Here is a 26984-nt window from a genome sequence, read left to right as displayed (position 1 = left end):
CTTAAATAAGCTTGGAACACACTTAATCTAGCCTGGCATAGAGTTAAATTATCTCAGAACATAGTTAAATCATCCCGAAATACAGTTAAATCATTCCGGCACACAATTAAATAAGCTTCGAATACACTTAATCTACCATGTCACACAATTAAATCATCTCGGCACACTGTTAAATAAGCTTGAAACACACTTAATCTAGCTTAACATACAGTTAAATCATTTCAAAACACAGTTAAATCTTTTCTACACATAGTTATGCCTTCTCTGTACACAATTTAACTATGTGCTAAGCTAGATTAATTGTGTTTCAAACTTATTTAACTGTATTACAAGATGATTTAACTATGTGCCTGGCTAGATTAAGTATCTTCCAAGCTTATTTAACTGTATGCCGAGATGATTTAATTGTGTGCTAGGGTAGATTAAATGTATTCCAAGCTTATTTAACCGTGTGTCGGGATGATTTAACTGTGTTCTGGGATGATTTAACTGTGTTTCGAGATAATTTAACTCTATTCCAGGCTAGATTAAGTATGTTCCAAGCTTATTTAATTATGTGCTGGAATGATTTAACTGTGTGCCGGGATGATTTAACTGTGTTTCGAGATAATTTAACTCTATGACAGGCTAGATTAAGTGTGTTCCAAGCTTATTTAACTGTGTTCTATAATGATTTAACTGTATTCCGAGATAATTTAACTCTATGCCAGGCTAGATTAAGTGTGTTCCAAGCTTATTTAACTGTATGTCGGGATGATTTAAGTATATTCCGAGATAATTTAACTCTATGCCAGGCTAGATTAAGTATGTTCCAAGATTATTTAACTGTGTACCAAGATGATTTAACTGTATTCCGAGATAATTTAACTCTATGCCAGGCTACATTAAGTATGTTCCAAGCTTATTTAACTGTGTGCCGAGATGATTTAACTATGTACCAGGCTAGATTAAGTGTGTTCCAAGTTTATTTAACTTTGTGCCGAGATGATTTAACTGTATGCCAGGATAGATTAAGTGTGTTCCAAGCTTACTTAACTGTGTGCCGAGATAATTTAGCTGTGTGCCAGGGTAGATTAAGTGTGTTCCAAACTTATTTAACTGTGTTCCAAGATGATTTAACTTTATTTTTATTTTTTTTCTTGTTTTTTCTTTTCTTTTATTCTTTTTCTTTCTTTTTCTTTTTCTTTTCATTTTTCTTCTCTTTTTCCCTTCTTCTTTCTTCTTTCTTCTCCTTCCGCGAGCTGGTGGCGTCGGAAGGGGACCGGGCCGTGGCAGCTGCAGAAAGGGGCCCCGGAAGGGGGCCGGGCCGCTGCCGGCGATAACCATGGCGCCTGCGGCTAGCCAGCGGAGAACTCCTCTCCTCCCGCGAGGCCAACGGCGCTAGAAAGGGGCCGGGTCGCGACGGACGCTGGAGGAGGGCGGGCTGTGGCCGGCGATAGCCGCAGGTCCTGGGAAGGTGCCCTTCTTCCTCTTCTTCGGCCCCTTCCCACCGTGGGGGCGGAGGCATTCCTGGCAGCGTGGCCGCGGGAGTGGGGGGGGCTCGGGAGGGGGCGAGCCGCGGCCCAAGGCGGCCACGGAAGGGGGCTCGGGAGGGGGCGGGCTGTGGTCAACGGCGGCCGCGGCTGGCCGTTTTCTTCTTCTTCTACTTCTTCAGGGGGATAGAAGATCAGGAGGGGCGGGGCATTTTTGGTATCTTATTTTAAAATAAAAGGGGCTCGGGATCGAGGATTATAGTTTGGAAGGTCTCTGGACTTGATATTTTAGATTTAATCAACAAGGATTTTTTGTTACAGAGGAGTCTTCGGAAGGATGGGAAAGTAATTTTTCGTATATTTTTCAACCAAACGGTACTTTTGTGATGCAGGAATTGGTTCCTTCCACGGAACAGAGCCGTGGAACAGGGGAGTTGAACGAGGACATTGCAGCCATGAAGCCTTGATTCCTCTTCTCTATAGGGATATTTGGATCAATCTCACTCAAGGAGAGATCAATCCCACGCTCCCGGAGAGTCGAATCAGATTAGTTTGCTTCTGAATTTTGGTTTAATCAAGGCGGTTTAGGGTCTTTGTTTAATTGTTAAATTTAATCATATTCTTGGGTCTGAATTTAGTTGGGATTAGGAGTCCTTGTTGATTTAGGTTTTGCTTTGTGTTGGGTCCCATTGTTTAGGTTTAGGGTGAGTTTGTGATCCTATAAAAGGATTGCTAGAAGAGTCATGCTCTTCTTCTTGTTATTCTGGATTTTTTCAGTCACCATTGAAAGAAATGAAAGCTCTATTTTTTTGAGCACTTGAATCCTCTGTTTTCTGAATCCTTGAACCAGGTTCTACACAGGAGGTTTGATTTTCTTCATCGCGGTGTTTCTTGCTTTGTTTCACCTAGTCGTTTGCCTCTGCTTCTTGCGGGGCAAGAATTTGTCGAGTTAGATCAGCAGAATAATAAATTCAAAGTTTTTTATTGATCAGGCGACACCCGGATTTGAACTGGGGATAAAGAATTTGCAGTCCCCCGCCTTACCACTTGGAGCCAGCAAATAGCCACTTTTAGGATTGAAAGCTTAGCCCACGATCTAAGTTTCTGTTCCTCAGATTCAACCGGACTTGTGAATCCAACTTCCACTCTTCCTTGCATCATTTGGTATCAGAGCAGGCTTCTCCTGTTTCGATGGCGGATGACAGCATCGCAAGTGTTCACCCCGTCGATGGTGATCACATGGTGTCGGCCCTTTGGGCAGCGGTTCGAGGCCTTGAAGGTGCTGTGCGAGATATCCAGCATGCGCTTCAGGAGCTGAGGATCGAAAGCAATGGAGGTCTCAACTGAAAATGGGTGCCGGCTGGCGAGGCTTTCCCTCGTGGTCCACCAGCACCAGCACGAGATCTTCCCCACTGGCGTAGGCAGCAGGCCCTCATGGAATTGTCCGAAGAAGAAGAAGAAGAACCAGCCTTCTTCGAGTTCGATGGCCTTCGCCCGAGGAGAAACCCCGAACAAGATTGAATGCAGGCATGTAGGTGGCGGATGGAACTGATGATCCCCTGACAGAGAAGGGGTCTACGACGACTTCGACAGGTGGCATCGATGCCGGGACCCAGAACCAGCAAGCTACCAGCCTGAAAGAGGAGACCGTGGCTCCTCTGATTTCAGGCTGAATGTGGATATCCCTGCTTTCGGCGGCAACCTCCAGATTGTAGGCTTCCTGGATTGGCTGGCTGAGCTGGAAATTTTTTTCGATTTTATGGAGATTCCAAATCAGAAGAAGGTGAAGTTGGTTGCCTACAAGTTGAGGGGTGGAGCCTCCGCGTGGTGGGAGCAACTATAACACAATCATCTGCGATAAGAAAAAATGCAGATCTTTACCTGGAGGAAGATGAAGCAGCATCTACGAGGTCGCTTCCTCCCCCCCGACTACGAGCAGGTACTCTACCATCTGTATCATAATTATTGACAGGGTCCCAGGATGATGATCGAGTACGAGTTCAACCGTTTTAATGCCCGTAACAATCTGTCAGAAACGAAAAATCCGCAAGTGGCCAGGTACATCGGGGGATTGAAACCGGCGATCCGGGATCAGGTGGATCTACATTCGATATGGAGCCTATCTGAAGCGACGAGTTTGGCCTTAAAACTCGAGGCGCAGACATCATGGAAGGTGTATCAGTTTCAGCCCATGAATCGAGCATCTTCCTTGCGCTCTACCATAGCAAAGCAGAAGGCTGTTGACGGAGCGGCCACCTCGAGCCAACCACCACCGATGATGACGTCAAGAGGAGCCGAAAATTTCAGCAAACCGCAAATGGCCCCAAAAGGTAGTAGCAATCCCTATGAGAAGCCAATGCCTATAAAATATTACAGGTGTCAGGAGGTTGGGCATCGGACTAACAAATGTCCAAAGTGGCGATCAATCAATGTGGTTGAAGCTGAGAATGGAGAAGAAATGTCGTATGAGGAGGAAGAGCATGAAAAGGAGTGGACCGATGATGAAGACATTGAGGTGACGACGCCGGATCAGGGAGTTTTGGCCTCCTTCGTGGTTCAACGAATTATGTTTGCCCCAAGAAATGAAGAGGAATCGCAATGCCATAACCCATTTCGAAACCCCATTGCACCATCAACAAAACTGTGTGTAATGTGATTATTGACAGCAGCAGCAGCAAAAATATTGTTTCTTTTGCATTGGTTCGTGCGATGGGATTAAAGACAGGCATCCATCTCTTTACAAGATTGGATGGATTAAGAAAGGTGCTGAAACAAGAGTAGAAAAGGTATGTAGGGTGCCATTGTCCATCGGGCGGTACTACAAGGATGAAGTGGTGTGCGATATGGTAGATATGGATGCATGCTATGTTCTACTTGGGCGTCCATGGCAGCATGATACGGATGTTACATTTAAGGGCCGAGACAACACATACTTGTTCCGATGGCAAGGTAGAAAATTTCTGCTGGTGCCTATGAAAGAGGAGCCTACCCCCAAAACTTCTCAAGTGGAGGGGAGGTCCTTCCTTACAGTTTCTAGTGTGCAGTTCATGGCGGATCTCAAGGGGCTGAAGAGATTATGGTGCTGATTGTTAAGGGGTCGGAGATGCCTATCATGCAGCAGGTACCCGAGGAGTTCAAGAAGTTGTTGACGGAGTTCAAAGATATCACCCCTGCAGAGTTACCGAGTGGGCTGCCTCCTATGCGAGATATTCAGCACCATATTGATTTGATTCCTGGTGCAAGTCTCCCCAATCCACCTTATTATTGCATGAGTCCTAAGGAGAGCAAAATTCTGCAGCAACAAGTTGAAAATTTGATCAAGAAGGGGCTGATTCGGAAGAGCATGAGTCCCCGCGCGGTGCCTGCACTATTGATGCTGAAAAAGGATGGAAGTTGGCGCATGTGTGTGGACAGTTGTGCGATCAACAGGATAATAGTAAAATACCATTTTTCCATATCAATGCTCGACATGCTAGAAGGAGCAAAGGTCTTCTCCAAAATTGACCTACGGAGCGGCTACCATCGGATCCGGATTCGTCATGATGATGAATGAAAGATGGCGTTCAAGACGAAGGACGGGCTGTACGAGTGGATGGTCATATCTTTTGGCCTATCAGATGCACCAAGCACCCTAATGAGGATAATGAACCAGGTACTAAAATCATTTATTGAAAAATTCGTCATCGTCTACTTTGATGATATTTTGATCTATAGTCTCAATGAAATTGAGCATAAGGAATACTTGTGGGCGGTTTTGCTTGCTTTACAGAAAAATCAGTTGTTTGTTAATCTTAAGAAGTGCCATTTTGTTACTACACGCTTGGTGTTCCTGGGATTTGTTGTTGGGGAAAAAGTGAAGGCAATACGAGAGTGGCCAACTCCTACAAATGTTAGCCAAGTTCTCAGTTTTCATATGTTAGCGACGTTCTATTGATGTTTCATCCGAAACTTCAGCACCATCGTCGCTCCCATCACCGAATGCATGAAGAAGTGCCGATTTCAATGGGGGGAGCAGCAGCAAGCAAGTTTTGAGTTGATAAAAGAGAAGCTGACCTCTGCACTAGTACTAGCATTACCAAATTTTGAGAAGCTATTTGAAGTGGAATGTGACGCTTCTGTGATCGGCATAGGGGCTGTTTTAACCCAAGAAGGATGGCCCGTGGAGTACTTCAGTGAGAAACTTAGTGAGGCACGGCAGAAGTGGATGACATATGAGTTGGAATTTTATGACATCATCCGTGTGTTGAAGCATTGGGAGCATTACCTTTTTCAGAAAGAGTTTATCCTGTACATCGGCCACCAAGCTTTAAAGTACATAAATAGCCAAAACAATTTGAATCGAATGCATGTCCACTGGGTGAGCTTGTTGCAGAAATTTGCTTTTGTGTTGAAACATCAATCTGGGCAATAGAATCGGGTGGCCGATGCACTGAGCTGTCATAGTGCCTTGCTGACTGCAATGCGAACAAAGGTTGTGGAATTTGAATGCTTGAAGGAGCTATATGCAGAGGATAAAGACTTTCAGGATACGTGGGAGAAGTGTACAAGTCATCAAGCAATGGAAGATTTCCACATTCAGGATGGCTACTTGTTCCGGAGAAATTTCTTATGTATTTTTAGATCATCGTTGTGAGAGAAGCTGATTAGAGACCTTTATGGTGGTGGTCTTAGTAGACATATGGGTCGGGACAAGACCATTGCCAGTCTTATGGAAAGATATCATTGGTTGTAGCTGTGAAGATATTGAGAAGTTTATTCAGAGGTGCTATATTTGTCAAATAGCGAAGGGGCAGTCGCAAAACATTGGTCTCTACATGATTTTACCTGTGCCGAATGCTATTTGGGAGGATCTGCCGATGGACTTTGTGTTGGGGCTTCCCCGAACCCAAAGAGGTGTAGATTCAGTCTTTGTAGTTGTGGACAGGTTCTCCAAAATGGCGCATTTCATCCCTTGCAAAAAGACATCAGATACATACCACATTGCAAGGTTGTTCTTTTGAGAGTTTGTTCGTTTGCATGGAGTACTACAATCCATAACATCAGATCAAGATTCTAAATTTTTAAGTCATTTTTGGCTTACTTTATGGCGAATGTTCGACACTTCACTAAAATTTAGCAGCACGCACATCCTTAGACTGATGGGTAGACGGAAGTGATTAATAGAACACTTGGTAATTTGATTCGTTGTATCTGTGGAAGCAACCCAAAGCATTAGGATCATGCCTTGGCCCAAGCTGAGTTCGCTTACGACAATGCTGTTCATAGTGGAATTGGAAGATTGCCATTCTCCATTGTCTATTCAAAGGCACCAAAGCATGCTTTGGATTTAGCGCGTCTACCGAAATTTCCTGAAAAAAGTGTGGCAGCAGAAAATCGGGCAGAAAAAATGCAAACTATACAATTGGAAGTGAAGAAGCGCCTAGAGGACGTGAATGTTAAGTACAAGGCAAAGGTGGACAAACATCGGAGGCACAAGGAGTTTCGAGAAGGAGACATGGTGATGGTTTTTCTGCGCAAGGAGAGGTTTCCAGTGGAAACTTATAGCAAATGGAAGCCAAGGAAGTATGGTCTGTACAAGATTTTGAAGAAGGTCAATAACAATGCATATGTAATTGATCTACCGGATGATATGGAGATTTTGAAGACTTTTAATGTTGCTGATATTCATGAGTACCATGACCTTGAAGAGCAGCTATATCCAAACATGAACTTGAGGGCGAGTTGTTCCCAAGTGGAGGAGACTGATGCAGGACTGGTTCCTTCCACGGAATAGAGCCATGGAATAGGGGAGTTGAGCGAGGACATTGCAGCCCTGAAGCCTTGATTCCTCTTCTCTGTGGGGGTGTTTGGATCAATCTCACTCAAGGAGAGATTAATCCCACGCTCCAGGAGAGTCGAATCAGATTAGTTTGCTTCTGAATTCTGGTTTAATCAAGCCGGTTTAGAGTCTTTGTTTAATTGTTAAATTTAGTCATGTTTTGGGTCTGAATTTAGTTGGGATTAGGAGTCCTTGTTAAGTTAGGATTTGCTTTGTGTTGGGTCCCATTGTTTAAGTTTAGCGTGAGTTTGTAATCCTATAAAAAGATTGCTAGAAGAGTCGTGCTCTTCTTCTTGTTATTCTGATTTTTTTCAGCCGCCATTGAAAGGAATGAAAGCTCTATTTTTTTGAGCACTTGTATCCCCTGTTTTCTGAATCCTCGAACCAGGTTCAATGCAAGAGGTTTGATCTTCTTCACCGCTGTGTTTCTTGCTCTATTTCGAACCAGCAAACAGCCATTTTTGGGATTCAACGCTTAGCCTATGATCTGAGCTTCTATTTCTCAGATTCAGTTGGGCTTGTAAATCCAACTTTCATGCTTCCCTGCATCATTTTGCCATATTAGCAGGAGGGCTGATTAAGTAAACAACAACTAAACAACATTTTTTAGTTTTATATTTAATTGATTAAAAAGTAGATGTTGATTGGTAAATGCACTCTACTTAGCTCCGAAGCAATTCAAGATAGCCTTATGGTGGCATTGGAGATCGAAATGGGATCTGCAGATGATCTTAGATCATTGATGATCCTTATATTGGAATAATTTAATCTCAATAATCTAAAATCATTATGTTTGATATGCTATGTTCTAGTGATTAAAGATTTATAGGTATTCATGTGTAATCTATTTGATAATTCATGAGAATCCATGATCATTAACCATGCAATAATAAAACTATCCTGATATATTTCATCAAAATATATTTATTAATCATATAAAATATATTATAAATAAAGTATTAATATATTTATTAATAATATATTTTATAAAATATATTTATTAGTCCTATTAATTATTAATTCTATAAAAATATATTAATTATTATTATAGAAAAATATTTTTATTTATACTTATAATATATTAATTTTTAATACTGATATTTATTTTGATTAGGAAAATAAAGTAATAGAAGTAACATATTAAAGAATTTTATTATATAAATATAAAGTACCATAATATATTTCTACTATAATTTAACATTATTATCGAATCATAATATAACAATAATATAATTAATAATATATTATAATATACTATATTTTATAAATATAATATATAGAATTATATATAATATTGATATAGTATATTAACGATATAGTGATAATTTTTTTTGCTGGATTAATAAATATATTTATCTTAAAATTTGAGCTTAAGGTCACTGTTTTAGGATGATTTTGAATTCTCAATCTTAAGGTCAGATAGCTCATGATTGGGTTGGAGAGATAATTTAGAATTGCTGCCATATAGAATTATCACGATACATTTAAATAAAATTATTTTATGATTTTTATTTATATCATCCTTGATCATCCTATTTCAAACTTCCGTACCTTCTTTTTTTGAATTCCACACGTTTTTTTCCTTTACGAAAGCCTTTTTTTTTTCCTCAAAGGAGCTGCTAATTTTAAATTTGAATAGATCATTATATTTCTCTAACCAATGCTATGGTCTGCAGGCCTAGAATTTTGGCATATCCGCTATTAATTAGGAGTGTAAATGTGCCGGATAGGATTCTAAGTGGCCCCAATTCGATCTGATTTTTTGTTTGGGTTCTAATTTTGGACTCAGATCTGATTCAGTTGAAGATCAGGTCGGGTCGAGTCGGATCCGAGTCAAGTTTGAGTCAGATTCGAGTCGGATCCGATTTCGAGTCGGATTCGAGTCGAATCCAAATTTAGACCGGATTTGGATTGGATTTAGATACGGACCGGATGTTATCCATTTTTTTTATGCTTTTGAAAAAGGATTTGGATAAATTTAATGTAGTCATATGATAATTACGAGGTGCTGGGTGCGCCATGATTTTGAAAGACTTGCAATTGACCTCCAGTCAGAGCAGATGACCCATGACTTACAGGCTAAGTCGGTCTACAAGTCAAATCTCATGTCACATTATTTTTTATCTTTATGACTGATTGGACGGAACTTGGCCTCTCCGTGGAGGGCAAAAAAAATCCCAGACCTTCTTCCAAATTCCAATTCCCTTGCAGAAAACATGCACATGACCCGTATTTAGGCCAGTGCTCCCTCACTTTCTCCCTTTAGAAACAAAAATCAAAAAACGGAAAAAAAAAAAGAGCCTGCTATCGAGACACTAGAGGTATCAACAGTGTAATAGATGGAGGGAGAATCCTGACGGGCCGGGGTTCCTTTGGATTCTGTAAACCTATGCTTGTTGCCATCCTTCCTGGCTTGAACCTTACTCTCCTTAAGACTTTTCCTCTTTTTTTTTTTTTCTTCTCTTTTTTTTTATTTTTATTTTTTTGGTACAAAGCTTTTACTCATCATTGGCTGGCATTTTCCATACTATCATGATCGGAAAAAAAAATCTTTTTTATTTTCTCTTTCTTCAAATCTATTTGGATCGGACCGGATCTGATCAGTAAATTCTGATCCGATCTACAAAATAATTTGGTTCAATTTTAGGATTCAATTCGGACATGCAAATTTTAAAATTTAGACCGGATCGAGTTGGATGAGATTGCACGTCGACCCGATGCATTTTCAGCTTTACTATCAATATGTCTCCCGCATGGAAAAAGTTTTCTTTTTGGTGAACTAGGGAAAGGATTTCAATGAGCTCCCCGATTAACGTGTACCACGCAACAACTGGTCACGGTCCCTGGGCCCCACTACGTACGGACACCAATCAAAGAAATAGAGTAGTGTAAATAAATAAAACCATCGAATGTGCGTACAAAACCTTCTGGTTTCTTAAATACCTCCATCCCACGGCATCCACCAAAAAATCTCACCATCTTTGGACACCAAAAAATCTCACCATCTTTGGACACCGATCGATCAAGGAAATAGAGTAGTGTCAAGAAATAAAGCCATCGTATGCGCGTACAAAACCTTCTAGTTTCTTAGAGCAACGTAGATGGTTCGCAACAGCTGAGAAGGAACCTCCAAAACGGGGCACCACGAAAAAAAAAAACACAAAGTAAAGGAAGACCAATCTAACACTTATTTTTCATATCATCCGTCACATAGAAGGGTTTCTTTTATGCTGAAAGAAATACTAGCCATCGTACCCACCATTAATTCGGACAGGCGGTCGCGGTTGCAGCAGTAACGGGGAGAAGGAAGGAAGCAAGAAAGGAAAGGAGAGGTGGTGTATATTTTTACCATAAAAGAGGGGTCTTCCATTCTCTTCCGCGCCCCCCCTCTCCTCCTCTTCTTCTCTCCTTTTTATTGGCCCTGGCTTTCCGTAGAAGTCCCGTCTCAGCAAAAACTCCCCTCCTCTCGCGGCCTTAACCCACCTTAGTTTGGTGGGTTTCTTTCTCTCTCTTGCTCTCTTTTTTTTTATTATTTGCTTTTCTTCTTCCCCCGAGGAAATCCTGGGTTTCTGATTCATGGCTTAATTTGGAAACCTGGCGCTCTTTTTTCCCTAAAAAGCACCATTTATTTTTGTGCTCTTCCGTTACTTCTTCTTCCTGCTATTATTCTTTTTTCTTTTACTCTTTTTTTTAATTGTTATTATTATTATTATTATTATTTTAAAGTCTTGGTGCATTTTAGGATCCATGGTGAGGGAGAAGATCCAGATAAGGAAGGTAGACAACAAGGCGGCGAGGCAGGTGATGTTTTCCAAGAGGAGGAGGGGACTGCTGAAGAAGGCGGAGGAGCTCTCGATCCTCTGCGACGCCGAGGTCGCCCTCATCATTTTCTCGTCAACCGGCAGGCTCTACGAGTTCTCGAGCTCAAGGTAGAGTTGAAAGAAAGATTATGTTCAGGATTTGCTCAAGGTTAGATGCATGCGTGGAGTTGTTAACTTTCTGATTTTCTTGACTCTAGATGTAGAGTTTTGGTTAGGAGGACAAGATGTGGAATAGTGGTGCAAATAGCTTTGTGAGTGTGGCGAGAAATTTAAGCTGGTTATTGTGGAAAACGGGGTTGATTTTTGTTACTGTATAGGGTGGACCGGTGTAGGATCTCTAGTGAGAAAGAGAGTTCTCATTGAGAGCAAGCACTTGATTTGTACCTTTGATCATTGGACCTGAAACTCAGAGGGAAAAGAAAACTATACATCCATCAGGACTAAGGAGGTCGTAGGTACAAATGATAATATGTTGCAAGCGTTTGCAAAAGAAAAAAGAAAGTTAAAAACACATTAAGTATAACAAAATTTGGCAACCGGTTTGCTTCTTAATGATTTGTTATTTCAATCCCTTCAGCTCAGCCTAAAAAAAAACAAAAAGAAAACCATTTCAGGTAGTCCAAAAGACAACATTAAGACAGATCTTAAAAAATGGCAATACAAGTCACTGAGTAAGGTATTGGGTTTGAGAGTGACATATAATAAAGTTTGGCAAGTTGGGAGAGCTTTAAAAGATCTTAAAGAATTTAAAACTAAGTATTTATTAAGCATTTTTTTTTTGTTAACATTTCAGACTTGTTCTTTCTCAAAAAAAAATATTTTAGGTTTGATAGAGTGACGTAGTAATGATTAATATTTAAGCATTAAGCAGTCTTTGTATTTTAATAATGTTACTGTGGAGACCCGTGCGGGCGTGTGTTTAGTTCCACACTGGTTATTCGCTGGGCCGATCTTGGATACTTATAGAAGATCAAAAAACCCAAATAATAGCTTTAGACTAACCTTTTTGGATGAGCCCCTAAGTTGTTACAAATAATATCAGAGTGGATTCGACCCATAACTTATGTGGACTGGGGAACTGCAGCACAAATTCATTGAGGCTGACCGCAGGCTAATCGTGGTGCTTGTGATTAGATTTGAATGAATTTGAATTTTTAGCCTGATGAGGACGCCAGGGCTTAAATGGGGAAAGTATGTGAGGACTCATTCGGACGCGTGTTTAGTCTCACATCGGTTATTACTGGGTAAATCTTGGGTACTTATATAAGATCAAAGAACCCAAATAATACCTTCCGGCTAGCCTTTTTGAGGAAGTTCCTGAGTTGTTACAGTTACTAAGCTTTATTAGTTGATGGATATTTGTGAAGTGCAGGGTTGTTTTTGATTAGTGTTGATAAATAATTAGTTGTTTAGATTAGTTAATCATGCTTTGATAAAACTATGTATATGAATTTGCCTTTGTTTTGAGGATTACTAGGAGCTGTTTGGATGTAATGACCAGGAGAAATTAATATTGTAAGAATGATGCTTGATTGGTAGTTACATAAGAAGTCCAATTAAAGAAAGTGTTACTGACCTTCATAGGATGTTAGGTCAAACCAGCAAGACGTGTGATAATCAAATGAGCAAAGTCAACTGCTACTAGTTCATTCTGGCAAAATTCTGTGGTCATAAATGCTCATGCACAGACTAGATGTAACATCAGTATTATTATTTTGGCAACCTCTTTCAAAGGAATAGAACTGTCCTATTTAGATTTGTAATAGTTAAGATGATGAGATAAAAGATCCAGCCGTGACTTTATGGATGACTATTGAGCTATTCTACCTCAAATTACTTTATGATAACATGACATTTTGCCTGTAAACTTGTCACCTTTCGGTTGAAAGTACCCTTCATTTGAAAACAAGGTAGAATACTCCAGTGAGGTGTCTTGTTTTTCCTAACCAATTAGGTTGAAGAATTTTCCTTTCCAACTGAAGTCATATCTGCTATGATATCTTCTAGTAGTTTCATTCTAAAAATTTTTACTTGCTAATCTAGAATATTGCTATCTTCCAACAGATGCACTGGTATAGCCTATAAAAAGTTTTTTGTTGATTAGAAACATTTGGCTATTGCCTTATTTATCAACTCAAGTTTTCTGGAGCAGCTATATTTCTAATCCTTTTTAGGCCTTAATGCATGCCGTGTTCATACAATTCCCCTACAAGTCTGCAGGGGTAAGTTTAATTGGACTTGTGCTAATCAAACCAAATTCATATATGTGGGTTTCTTCTTAACTCACCACTGTAAAATGCATAAGATCTCTCTTATCTCTTCATTGTGCCAAAGCAAGAAGGCTTGTTCTCATTTAAAATTGTATTTGGTCATTCACAAAATTTCTTATTTCTTTTTGTGGAAACCAGTCATCTTTTAGCATTAATATATGTTGGAACAATGCTCCAACAATGATCATATAACATATTCGTTGGAATCTTTAATCTGGGTTAATATCAGTGAGAATATTCTGCATAGAAATGCTCAGTGTTTGAAATCATAGTAAAAAATATCTTTCATAGGAATGCTCAGTATTGAAATTACGATGAATAAAATTGGAAAGGAAGTATATAACCTGTTGGGGGAAAAATGGATCGTTCAAAGCACATGGACAAATCGCCGACACTTGATGACGAACGTGACGACAACAAGCATACTCTCAGAGTGCCCGACTTCAGAGCGCTCTGTCTCGGCATCGACGACCCCAGAGCTCACGTCCTCGATCTCCGCATGACCTTGGCAGGCATGATCCCGGTAGAGTTAAGCCGGATCGACCTCAAGACCAAGGAAGATCCAGTCAAAGGGAGAAGCAGACCTCCCCACACCACCGAAAATCAAGTCCTTATCCAGGATCAAATCATGCGATCTCTGCCTCAACGGCTGTCAACATTTGAATACACACGATCTCAACGGATCGCCAGCTAGCCCGAAATCTCGGGCCGTTTACGTCCGATCACAGGTAATCACTACACCCCCTCCTATAAAAGGGGGGAGAGCTCTAGGTAGGGGACTTTCTTCTTCCCCTCCGGCCAAAAAATACATCCATACTTTACTTCTCTCCATTAAAAGCCCCTCTCTGACTTAAACATCGGAGGGCTTACGCCGGAACCCCCGGCCACAGGCTTCCTGCAGGTCCACCGGAGACAACCATCCGCCGCTCCTCCTCCTCGATCCGCGGTCACCCTCGGGTCCAATTTCTAGCAACAGTTGGCGCTAGAGGAAGGGACCGAGTCATGATCATGAGATTGAGGAATAGAGGAGCCTCCAATGCCTCTTGGCATCGCATGCCAAGTCCTGGCCACTCAGTCCAGAACCCGCCGCCAAGGCCTCCGGTAGATCAAGTTCCTCAAATCCAGCCTGAGCAATTCAACACGCTGGTATAGCAAGTTCAGGCACTAGCAGCAGAAGTCCAAGGCATGCAGCACGTGGAGGCCCCTCCTATGCCGCCGCCGCAGGTTCATATCTGATCGGCGCTCCTTCCAGACGGACCTGTGTTCCAAGGCTGAGATCCCCATGACTCTTCAAGGGTCAACAATGGAGAACGACGTTGTCACCAAGGTTCAACCCGGGTGTCTTTCTGGAGGGAGCCACTAAGGAAGAACCAAGATAAAAGACCACAGCCTTTGGAAGCTGAATCGACCCCGGGTCAGTCAGAACCGGAACAGACCACCGTGGCGATCTTCCAAAGCGGAGAACTCGACAAGAAGGTTGAAGAGCTCGAGCGGCGAATCGAGGCGCCTTCGGGACCAAAGAATCAGGCGTGAGGGCGACCCCGAGTTTACTACCAGGTCGCCCTTCTTCTGCCTAATTGAGGACGAGCCGGTCTCACCAAGATTCAAAATGCCCCAGATAGAATCCTACAACGGGATCACCGATCCTCTGGATCATCTGGAGAACGTCGGAGGCTCTACTGTGCAAGGCTTTCCCTGCAACCCTTCAAGGAATGGCTCGACTTTGGTTCTCCAGGCTCAAGCCGAGTACCGTGCTCTCCTTCGAGCAGTTTGGCAGACAGTTTGCGACCAATTTTGCCGCCAGCCGATGCCAGCGGCGAACGTCGGATTCTCTTCTCGACCTCAAGCAAAAGGAAGGAGAATTTCTGAAAGACTACAATGACCGTTTCACTGCCGCCACTTGGGAGGTTCGCGAGCTCGATCAATCAATTGCCATGTCGGCATTAAAGATGGAAGCTCGATCTTACAAGTTCCTCTTCTCCCTCGAGAAAAATTTTCTGCCGACTTTACGGAGATGCTAGCCCGAGCTCGAAAATATGTAAAGGCTGAAGAAGCCATGGCTTCTCGGCGAGACGCCGCCGAGTAGCCCTCAAAGGGGCAAAAAAAGACATCGCGAGGAGCGTGGCCGCCCAAGAAGTCAATCACCTCGCCGCGAGAAGAACCTGCCTCGATTGAGGAGTCTGCCTCATCCGAGACTGCTGCCCCGACCGAGATCACCACCTTGGCAGAGAACACTATCAAGGAGGTACGAAAACTATACTCTCCTCACTACTACTCGGTCCGAGATTCTCATGGAGATAGAAGGCTGAGGCTATCTCCAACCGCCGCTACCAATGCGGAACTCAGAAGCTCGGCAACGCTCTAGGAAGTATTGTCGCTTCCACCGATGGTCACAACACCGAGGAGTGCTTCCGACTCCAAGATGAGATTGAAGTGCTCATTCGCCGCAAAATACTCAACCGGTTCATACGGAACCGGCGAGACGAAAGAGCACCAGCGGAGAATGCCGCACCGCCTGAAAATCAAAATGACAACAGATCCATTGCCGGTACCATCAATGTCATAGAAATGGGCTCTATCAAGGGAAGCTCGGCAGAAGAGCTTACACAGAAGGAAGCCCCTCCAAAGCGTCAACGCACGACAGAGGCCATCTCGTTCTCGGATGAAGACCTGAAAGGAGTTGAGACTCCCCATAAAGCCGAATGAGCGAAGAAAATATTTTTTTTTGTGATGCTATGGTCATCTCTCTGGTTGTAAATAAATTTGATGTAAAACGCATTTTGGTTGATAATGGAAGCTCAGTGAACGTGTTATTTCATGATGCTTTCCAAAAAATGGGAATGACGGAGAGCCAGCTCCGAAGAATGAATACTCCGCTGGTCGGATTCACCGAAGATTCAGTCCCAGTTGAAGGCATAGTGAACTTACCTATCACAGTCAGGCTCGTCCTTAGAGAAAGTACTGTGAGGACGGACTTTCTGGTAGTTCGTACGCCTTCGGCCTACAACGCTATCCTCGGCCGACCAGAACTCAACGCTCTCCAAGCCGTAGCCTCGACCTGTCACCTGCTGGTACGATTTCCCACCGAACAGGGGGTCGGCGAAGTTCGAGGAGATCAAGTAGCGGCCCAACAGTGCTACATGGCGACTCTCAAAGCAAAGCAACCAATTGGAACGCCAGGTCGGGCAGAACAACCAACTGAAGCATCTGCTCAATCCTCGGCCCAAGCATTGCCCACCAAAACTCTAGAGGTACGCGACGAGCTTAACAAGCAACGGGCAGAGCCTGGCGAGCTTCTCCTTCAAATCCCTTTGAGAGAAGATCACCCAGAGCAGACTGTACAGATCGGCTCCAGCTTGAGCCCTCACGAGCGAGATCGCTTGATCGAGTTTCTCTAGTCCAACACAGACGTATTTGCCTAGTCACCTACTGATATGCCTAGGATCGATCTCGAGGTCATGGTTCACGGATTTCAGGTCAAGTCAAACTACAAGCCCGTGAGGTAGAAAAAACGAAGCTTCGCGCTAGAACGACAACAGACAGCGGCCGAGGAGGTCGACGAACTCCTCGAGGCCAGTTTCATTCAAGAAGTTTTCTACCCAGAGTGGCTCGCCAACTTGGTCCTCGTAAAGAAAGCTAATGACAAATGGCGTATGTGCGTGGACTACACGATCTAAACAAAGCTTGTCCGAAAAACAGCTTTTTCCTCCCTTAGATCGATCAGCTCGTCGATTCTACCTCGGGACACCAGCTGCTGACCTTCATGGATGTCTTCTCGAGATACAACCAGATCCGGATGACGTTCGAGGATGAGAAGAAGGCGGCCTTCATCACTGACAAAGGCCTCTACTATTACAAGGTGATGCCATTCGGGTTAAAAAATGCCGGGGCTATCTATCAGAGACTGGTCAGCAAGATTTTCAAGGACCAGATAGGTTGGAACATGGAGGTCTATGTAGACGACATGTTGGTAAAAAGCCAGATGGCCGAGCACCACATAACCGACTTCGACGAGGCATTCTCCACCCTCAGAAGGTACCAGATGAAGCTCAACCCCACAAAGTGTGCCTTCGGAGTCATCTCGGACAAATTCCTCGGTTTCGTGGTCACTCAATATGGGATTGAAGCGAATTCAGAAAAGATTCGAGCACTACAAGAGATGATGCCACCGAGGACGGTCAAAGAAGTACAACAGCTCGACGGGCGAATCGCGGCCTTAGGGAGGTTTGTCTCGAAGTCAGCAGAACGATGCCTTCCGTTCTTTAAGATTCTCAATGACCGAAAAACTTAGTGTGGACCAAAGAATGCCAACAAGCCTTTGAAAGGCTTAGACGCCATCTCGCTTCTCCTCCATTGCTCACGAAACCTCAGTAGGGCGAGCTTCTATACCTGTACCTGGTTGTATCCCCGGTAGCAGGCAGCTCGATCCTGGTTCGAGAAGAAGACAAATCTCAAAGATCGATATACTACACCAACCGAGTTCTACGGGATGCAGAGATCCGGTACTCCAAGCTAGAGAAGACGGTCTACGCATTGCTCATCTTAGCTCGAATGCTCCGACCATACTTTCAGGCTCATATAGTGGCCATATTGACCGACCAACCTATAAAGCAAGTTCCGCAACGGTCGGATCGCACGGGAAGAATCGCAAAGTGGGCGGTCGAGCTCGAGAAATTTGACCTCGAGTACTGCCCGAGGCTGGCAATCAAGGCACAAGTGTTCGCTGACTTCATAGTAGAGTGCACCTTACCAGATGACCCCGAGCCCAAGCTCACATCAAAAGAGAAGGCCCCAGGGCAACCATGGGTTCTACATGTGGACGGCTCCTCAACCTCGGGGGGTAGCGGTGCAGGCCTCATTCTTACTAGCCAAGATGGAGTGGTCGTAGAACAAGCCCTACGCTTTGAGTTTCCTGCCTCTAACAACGAAGCAGAATACGAGGCGCTCATTGCCGGGCTCAAATTGGCAAAAGAGGTCGAGGTCAAAAGCTTGAAGGTCTTCAGCGACTTCCAACCGGTCGTGAGCCAGGTTTTGGGAGATTTTGAGGCAAGGAAGCCGTCAATGCAGAAATACATCCAAAAGGTGCGAGATATCACCTCCACATTAAGCGCCTTCGACATCCAGCACATCCCCAGAGCAGAGAATGCGAGGGCGGACCAGTTATCGAAGCTGGAAAATTTTCGCATGAGCGAGCTTCCGAAGACTACGACGCTTGAGTACCTTCAAGCATCGAGCATCGAGGAGCCCAAACCAGTTCTCTGCGTTGAAACCGAGCCGAGCTGGATAGACGCATTCGTTAATTACTTGCAGAATGAAGTCCTCCCTGATGATGAGCTCGAAGCCCGCCGAATTAAACGCTAGGCCTTCTGATACCTCCTGTATGAAAGCAAGCTCTATCGCAGATCCTTCACGTCTTCCCTCCTCAAATGCCTTCGTCCCTCAGAAGCGGACTACGCCATACAAGAGGTACATGAGGGGATCTGCGGGAACCACCTAGGAGGTAGGGACTAAGCCCATAAAATCCTACGTTAGGGATATTATTGGCCCGCACTCGATAAAAACGCAGTAGACTTCATCCAAAAGTGCGACCGATGCCAGCAGAATGCCAACATTCAGCGTCGACCCTCAGTCCCGCTGACCTCAATCAGTGCCCCTTGGCCGTTTGCCCAATGGGAAATCAACATCTTGAGACCTTTTCCCCAAGCCACCGGACAAAAAAAATTTCTTATTGTCTCCATCTATTACTTCACCAAATGGGTCGAGGCCGAGCTAGTGGCCCGAATCACCGAGCTAAAGATGCGAGACTTCATCTGAAAATCGATAATCTGCAGGTTTAGGCTCCCCCATGTCCTCATATCCGACAACGGCCGACAGTTTGACAACGCCCGCTTCAGAAAATTTTGCTCCAAGTTGGCATCGACCATCGCTTCACCTCGGTCGCACATCCTTAAACCAACGGAGAAACAGAGGTGACAAATCGGACTATCCTCCAGGGGCTGAAAGCTAGACTCGATAGGTCCAAAGGGCAATGGGTCGAAGATCTCTACAATGTGCTCTGGACCTATAGAACTACGTTCCGAGTCCCTACCGGCAAAACCCCCTTCGACCTGTGCTGAGTAATTGATTATTCCCCTACTCGGTTTTGATGTGCCAAAACATTTTGAGTGCATTTCTTGTTGGTCTAACAATTTTAAACAAGTATTTTTAGGATAACAATGCTTTAACTTCAAAAGAAAATCTTAGGAAATGGTTCATGGTTCTGAAACTCAAGTGTTGGAACCATTCAAGCATTTTCCAAAACTAAAGTCGACTCCCAGGAAGTACGAGTCGACTCCGGCACAAGAATGGCATACTGGCACAACCTCGAGCCGTCTCCATAAAGCGCGAGTTGACTCTCTCAGACAGACAGAAACATGTATTTCGGATCGCAAAGCGCGAGTCGACTCAAGTCGAGCGCGAGCCGTCTCCCATCTTTCGGATGAAGCGCGAGACGACTCTCAACAACTATGAGACGCCTCTCTCAGACAGACAGAAACATGTACTTCAGGTCGCAAAGCACGAGTCGACTCGAGTCAAGCGCGAGTCGTCTCCTATCTGTCGGACGAAGCGCGACTCGCCTCCTAACTACTACGAGATGTCTCTCTCAGACAAAGGCAGAGAACTCTTTTTCGGCGGACCAGGACGCAAGACGATTCCTGAACCGCACGTGCTGACTCCAACAAAAATCGACCGATAACCTGTCAGCGGGATTTCGAGCCAGAGTCGACTCCAGAATTATACAAGACATCTCCCACTTCAGTAGAGCCGACTCCTGGACAGGCGAGACGACTCCAGCTTCAACGGACTTTTTGTCAGAAGTGCCAGGCGCAATAGAATAGCTACTCTTCTCAGTCTAACGGCTAGTTTTTCAAAATGAAGATATAAGAAGACCCGTTCTGGACACAGTAACAAGAATGAAAAATCAAAACAAAAAGTTCAAGCAAATCATTTAAAACTAGAGCTCAAAGGTAATTCAAAGGGAAAATCAGAAAAAAGCAACTCTTCAACGAGAACCCACCCTTTCTCTGCACCAGAGCCAAAATAGAAAGATCCTCTATTGCCAACTGACTCGGAAGAGGATCCAAAAGAAAAGAGGCAGCATCTCAATCGGCAAAAATTATATGAGAAGCTTCTTTTCCCTGTTCTTATTAAGATTATTTTATCTGCTTTTTGGAAGCTTGTATTCATACATTCATTTCATATTTGGGTGTTTGATTCAATCAAGGGATTGATTCAGGAGGTCTAAGGTTGTAGTTGGGAATCCTTTGTAAAAACCAACCGGATTGTTTGTGAGCCGGTAAAACAACAAGTTTGGTTGTGAGCTTGTAAAACAACCGTGTTGTAATTCTAGGATTATAGTAAAAATCTCAAGTGAAACTTGGGGAGCGGACGTAGGAGCAAGGGTAGCTCTGAACCACTATAAATCTTGTATCTTTGTACTTTGCTTTCCATTGTCTCATTGTCTTCATTCCTCTAACATTCCAGACTAACACTTTAGATTAATCATAAGATAAAAATTTCATATTTTAATTACAACCCAATTCACCCCTCCCCCCTCTTGGGCTGCTTGCTGGGCCACAAGTGGTATCAGAGCAGGTGCTCTTTGATAGTGACTGTTATCTAAGTCTCTTCTTGAGTAAAAGATTTAATGGCAACCCAATTCGGATTAACCTCAAGTGAGGGACAGTCAACCAATAGGCCACCCCTATTTAATGGAATAAACTATATCTATTAGAAGGCAAAAATGAGAATATTCGTTCAAGCTCAAGACTATGATGTTTGGAGCATTATTGTCAATGGGCTTCACATTCATACACATTGTTGACAACATAGTAACTCCCAAACTCGAAAAGGACTGGGATGAAAAAGATAAGAAAAAAGCACAACTAAATGCCAAGGCTATAAATGTGCTTTATTGTGCCTTAGATGCAAATCAATTTAATAGAGTATCAACATGTAACTCCATTAAGGAGATTTGGGATAGACTTGAAATTACTCATGAAGGCACAAATCAAGTTAAAGAGTCAAAAATTAACATGCTAGTGCATAAATATAAATTGTTTAAAATGGAGCCATCTGGAAATATTACTTCCATATTTACTAGATTTATTGATATTATTAATGGACTGAAGAGCCTTGGAAAAGTGTACTCTAACAATGATCTTGTTAGGAAGATTCTTCATTCACTACCACGCTCTTGGGAGGCCAAAGTGACGGCAATACAAGAAGCCAAGGACCTCCGCATCCTTTCTTTAGAAGAGCTTCTCGGATCATTGATGACTCATGAACTCACTATGATCCAACACCTTGAGGATGAGGATCGGAAGAGAAAAGGAATAGCACTGAAGGCTTCTACCCATAAGGAATGTAATGAGAGTAGTGATGAAGGAGAAGATGAGAATGAGGATGATGATATTGCCCTCCTCGCAAAAAAATTCAGTAAATTCATGAGGAGAAGGAAGATGAACCTCAAAAGGTATCCTATAACAAAAGGTGAGGTAGAAAAGGATAAGAAGAAAGGGAAAGATTTCTTAGTGTGCTATAAGTGTAAGAGACCTGGACATTTTAGGCTAGACTGTCCGCTCTTGAAGAAACAGCTGAAGAAAAAGAAGAAGATATTTGTTGCAAAATAGGGAGATAGCGATGAATCCTCATCTCAAGAAGAACCCCAAGAAGTAGCCAACATTTGCCTTATGGCTCAAGATAATGAGGTAAGTACTAATGCATCACCTAGTTTCACTTTCGATGAATTGTATGATGCCTTTAATGAGTTAGTTAATAATTATAAAAAACTTGGTATGAAAAATAAGGAGTTAAGAACTGAAAACAAAACTCTAAATGAATTATCTGAAAAATACAATGAAGAAAAACAATCCTTGACCAATGAAATGCAACTGCTGAAATCTGAAAAGCAGGAGAAAGTCAAACAAATTAAAGAGCTGCTAAATGAGAACCAAAACCTTAAAAAGGAAGTAGATAAGTATAAGTTGGATAAGTTCACTTGCAGCTCTGAAAAACTAGATATAGTTCTAAATAGTCAAAGAGCTGTTTTTAACAAAGCTGGGCTAGGATTTAGGCCTAAAAAGGAACAAAAACTTTTAAAAAATTTTTTTATCAAAGCAACAAAGGTTGAATCTAATGAACCTATATGCTTCTGTTGTGGTAAACCTGGACATAAATCTTATGTGTACAACTATAGATAAATATCAAAGAAAAGCAACATAAAGAAAATTTGGGTTCCAAAAGGATTCACTCACACTAACCATGAAGGATCCAAGAAGACTTGGGTACCTAAAGTCTTTTGATTCTCATACAGGTATGTCTTGCGGCCAACCAAGCTAAAAGGAATTGGTACCTCGATAGTGGCTGCTCAAGACACATGACCGGGGACAAAGATCAATTCGTCACCCTCGAGTCAAAAGGAGTAGTAACCTTCGATGATAATAGCCAAGGTCAAATTATTGGTATTGGTAAAATTCAGATCTCTTCTACATTTATAGATAATGTGTTGTATGTAAATGGATTAAAGCACAATCTTATAAGCATTAATCAATTGTGTGATAAAGGTTTCAAAGTCACCTTTGAAGCCTTATTATGCACTGTATCTGATTCAACAAACAACACTATCTTTGTAGGACATAGGCATGCAAATGTCTATATGATAAACTTAGATGATCTTGTAAGAAGTAGTCAATGCCTAGTAGTCACAAACGCAAAAGATAATGAAATTAGTTGGTCATGGCATCGTAAACTAGGGCATGCAAGTATAGACTTAATCTCCAAATTGATTAATAAGGAACTAGTTAAGGGGATAACTAAGATGAACTTTGAGAGAGATAGAGTATGTAGGGCTTGTCAACTAGGAAAACAGACAAGAAGTTCCTTCAAATCTAAAAATGATGTGTCAACATCTAGGCCCTTAGAATTGCTTCATATGGATCTTTTCGGACCAACTAGGATCACTATCTTAGGAGGAAAGAAGTATGGTTTTGTAATAGTGGATGACTTCACTAGGTATGCATGGGTAATATTTCTAGCACATAAAGATAAAACTTTTTCAATCTTTCTAAAATTCTATAAGAAAGTTTTAAATGAAAAGATAACCACCATTATCTCAATAAGGAGTGATCATGGGACTGAATTCGAAAATTATCTTTTTGAGGAATTTCGTGATGAAAATGGAATTAACCACACCTTCTCAGCACCTAGGACATCTCAACAAAATGGGATAGTAGAAAGAAAAAATAGAATTCTAGTAGATATGGCTCGTACCATGCTATGTGAGGAAAATCTTCCAAGGTACTTGTGGGCTGAAGCAGTAAATACAGCATGCTATATTCTAAACAGAGTTTCTATCAGACCAATTCTTAAGAGAACTCTCTATGAGCTTTAGAAAGGCAAAAGACCAAACATTAGTCACTTTCATGAGTTTGGTTGTATATGCTACATACACAATAATGATCAAAACAATCTAGGAAAGTTTGATACAAAATCAGATGATGGAATATGTCCAGGATACTCATCAACTAGCAAAGCCTATAGGGTATTTAATAAAAGAACACTTGTTGTTGAGGAATCAGTATATATAGTTTTTGATGAGTATTTTAGTCATTCACTTAGGATGGATGAACCTCAAGATGACACAGAAATTCTGAAAAATGAGATTAGAGGAATGACTTTTGAAGATTCATCCAATTCCAACAATAAAGAAGATGATGAACAAGTTGAGAATGAAGTAGTTGAAGAACTAGATCATAATCTACCTAAGAAGTGGAGATATGTAGCTAGCCATCCTAAAGAACTAATTATAGGTTATCCAGCACATCAAATTAAGATAAGGGCATCTCTTAGAAATGCAAATAACTACTTAGCCTTTGTCTCTCAAATTGAACCAAAGACTCTAAAAGAAGCAGAAGAAGATGCAAATTGGGTAAATGCAATGCAAGAAGAACTAAACCAATTTACAAGAAATAATGTTTGGGAACTAATTAAAAGATCTGAAAATTACCCCGTAATAGGTACAAAATGGGTCTTTAGAAACAAGTTAGATAAAAATGGAGTTGTTATAAAAACAAGGCTAGGCTCGTAGCGAAGAGGTATAACCAAGAAGAAGGAATAGACTTTGATGAAACCTTTGCTCCAGTAGCTAGATTAGAGGCCATCAGGTTATTGCTTGCCTTTGCCACTTCTATGGACTTCAAATTATATCAAATGGATGTCAAAAGTACCTTTCTAAATGGATATATAACTGAAGAAGTATATGTAGAACAACCTACAGAATTTGAAGATCACATGTACTCTAATCATGTATTTAAACTTAATAAGGCACTTTATGGTCTAAAACAGGCACCAAGAGCCTGGTATGATAGATTAAGTAAATTTTTATTGGAAAACAAATTCACTAGAGGACATATTGATACGACTTTATTTCTGAAAAGAAAAGATAAGGATATGTTGATAGTTCAAATTTACGTAGATGACATTATATTTGGAGCTACCAACAATAATTTATATCAAAAATTTGCGAATTTAATGCAAAGTGAATTTGAAATGAGTATGATGGATGAACTGAATTTCTTCCTTGGATTACAACTCAAACAACTAAAGGATGGAATCTTTATTAATCAAGCCAAATATATCAAAGGAATGCTCAAAAAATTTGGCTTGGAGATCAATAAGTCCATAGGCACACCCATGGGCTCGTCATGCAAATTAGACAAGGATGAGGCAGGCAAGAGTGTAGATCAAAAGCTCTATAGGGGTATGATTGGATTTTTTTTGTATCTTACCGCAAGTAGACCAGATATTATGTTTAGTGTATGCATGTGTGCCAGATTTCAATCAAATCCAAAAGAGTCACCTACTTGCAGTTAAAAAATTTTTTAAATATCTAGTTCGAACTCAGCATATAGGGTTATGGTACTCAAAAGACTCTAGTTTGAAATTAATAAGATTCACAGATGCTGACTTTGCATGATGTAAATTAGATATAAAAAAAGCACTAGTGGCACATGTCAACTTTTAGATGAAAACTTAATTTAATAGTTTAGCAAGAAGCAAAATTCGGTTGCATTATCAATGGTGGAAGCCGAATATGTTGCAGCCGGAAGTTGTTGTACTCAAATCTTATGGATCAAACAACAATTAGAAGATTATGGGATTAAGCAAACAAAAATACCCATTAATTGTGATAATACTAGTGCTATAAATTTATCTAAGAATCCAGTTCAACACTCAAGTACTAAACATATTGAAATACATCACTTTTCAAGGGATCATGTCTCAAATGGAGACATATCACTCGATTTTGTGTGCACCGTTGATCAATTAGCCAACATCTTTACAAAAACCTTAAGTGAAGATTGTGTTGCCCAAGAAGACAACCCAAGAGGGGGGGTGAATTGGGTTTGGATTAATTCTCGACCAATTAAAAACTATAATTAGTAATTAACTAAATCTATTGCAAGCAAATTAGTTAAGTTACTAGATGAAGTGAATGAAGAGAGAGAGAGAAAAAACAGCAACCAATACAAACACAAACCAATTTATAGTGGTTCGAAGCTAACCCTTGCTCCTACGTCCACTCCCCAAGCTTCACTTGGGAGTTCACTATAATCTCCCGGATTACAGTCGGTTGTTTTATAAGTTCATAACCAAACTTGTTGTTTTCGCGAGATCACAACGAACTCGGTCGGTTTTCACAGGCTCACCGACTAGAACCATCCGATTGTTTTTCCGGGATCACAATCGAACCCTTACACCGTTGGTTTTAACTTCGGCTCACCAACAAACCTTACAACCCTTGATTCAATCTCCTAATTGAATCAAGTAAGAAAATAGTTTGGGAAAAGTTACAAGAAAGGCTTCTTAACAAGCAAATATTAAACAATATGAAAAGAGTAGAGTTGAAGCCCTCAAACAGATTTTGGAAGAGGAAGAAGGGGCTTCTCGAACTCTAAGTCTCCTCTTTGAATGCACTGAAGATCTAATGTCAGAGGAAGAGCCTTGAATGCGAAGGGAAGACTTCTAGTTATGTATTGAATACGGTTCTTCCTTCTTTTGCTTGTCTTTTCTCTCAATAGACTCTTGGTAGACGGAAAACACTTAATGCTCAGATGGAGTGACTCTCTTGGTGTCTACTACTGTTCACTCTGGCTATTTAAGCAGTCCTCTTTGAAAACTAGCCGTTAGACACTAATTTGTGGCCGTTCTGCACAGTCTGCAACTCCTGACAATGTATCCGTTGGGGTCGGAGTCGACTCGCTCGATCTGGAGTCGACTCATGCTTTACTGGAGACGACTCGCCCGCTGTTCGGGATTTGAATTAAAGTGCTGTCCCGTTCTGGAGTCGACTCGCCAGTATCCGGAGATGACTCGGCCCTCTGGAGACGACTCGTTCTCAGGGTTCCAGAGATCTAATTTTCTGCATTTCTTTCTCGAGTCGACTCGGCTCTCAGAGCCCGAAAAACTGATCCTCTGTCTTTGGAGTTGAACTGCCTTGGAGTCGACTCGGATCATCTTAGAGTCGACTCGGCTGATTTGGGGTCGACTCTCGTATTTTCGG

The 26984-nt window shown here is 41.9% G+C and overlaps 2 protein-coding genes across 3 annotated transcripts in view; both read left to right on the top strand.

The window, feature by feature from the left end:
• The first annotated feature begins 10495 nt into the window (after positions 1 to 10495).
• LOC103695645 (MADS-box protein SVP-like) overlaps positions 10496 to 26984 on the top strand; it is a 91841-nt gene continuing 75352 nt past the window's right edge. Inside the window, exons 1-2 of one of the 2 annotated variants that reach the window (XM_039127354.3) lie at positions 10496 to 10622; positions 11033 to 11219. In XM_039127354.3, the coding sequence (XP_038983282.2) occupies positions 11038 to 11219 (182 nt within the window). In that variant the 5' untranslated portion in view covers positions 10496 to 10622; positions 11033 to 11037. Of the gene's footprint in view, positions 10783 to 11032; positions 11220 to 26984 lie in introns of both variants that reach the window. The other variant, XM_039127353.3, reaches the window with a different exon arrangement.
• LOC149753189 (uncharacterized) lies at positions 15201 to 24940 on the top strand. Its single transcript, XM_089924348.1, has one exon. The coding sequence runs from the start codon at positions 21193 to 21195 to the stop codon at positions 22051 to 22053; it is 861 nt and encodes a 286-aa protein (XP_089780474.1). The 5' UTR covers positions 15201 to 21192; the 3' UTR covers positions 22054 to 24940.

The sequence above is a fragment of the Phoenix dactylifera genome, chromosome 7 (assembly GCF_051530095.1).
Source record: "Phoenix dactylifera cultivar Ajwa chromosome 7, Ajwa_hap1_PhDact_Kaust_v1.1, whole genome shotgun sequence".
In the NCBI taxonomy this organism is placed as follows: domain Eukaryota; kingdom Viridiplantae; phylum Streptophyta; class Magnoliopsida; order Arecales; family Arecaceae; genus Phoenix; species Phoenix dactylifera.
The sequence above is the reverse complement of the archived record's forward strand: the minus strand, read 5'-3'. Positions and strand labels throughout refer to the sequence as shown.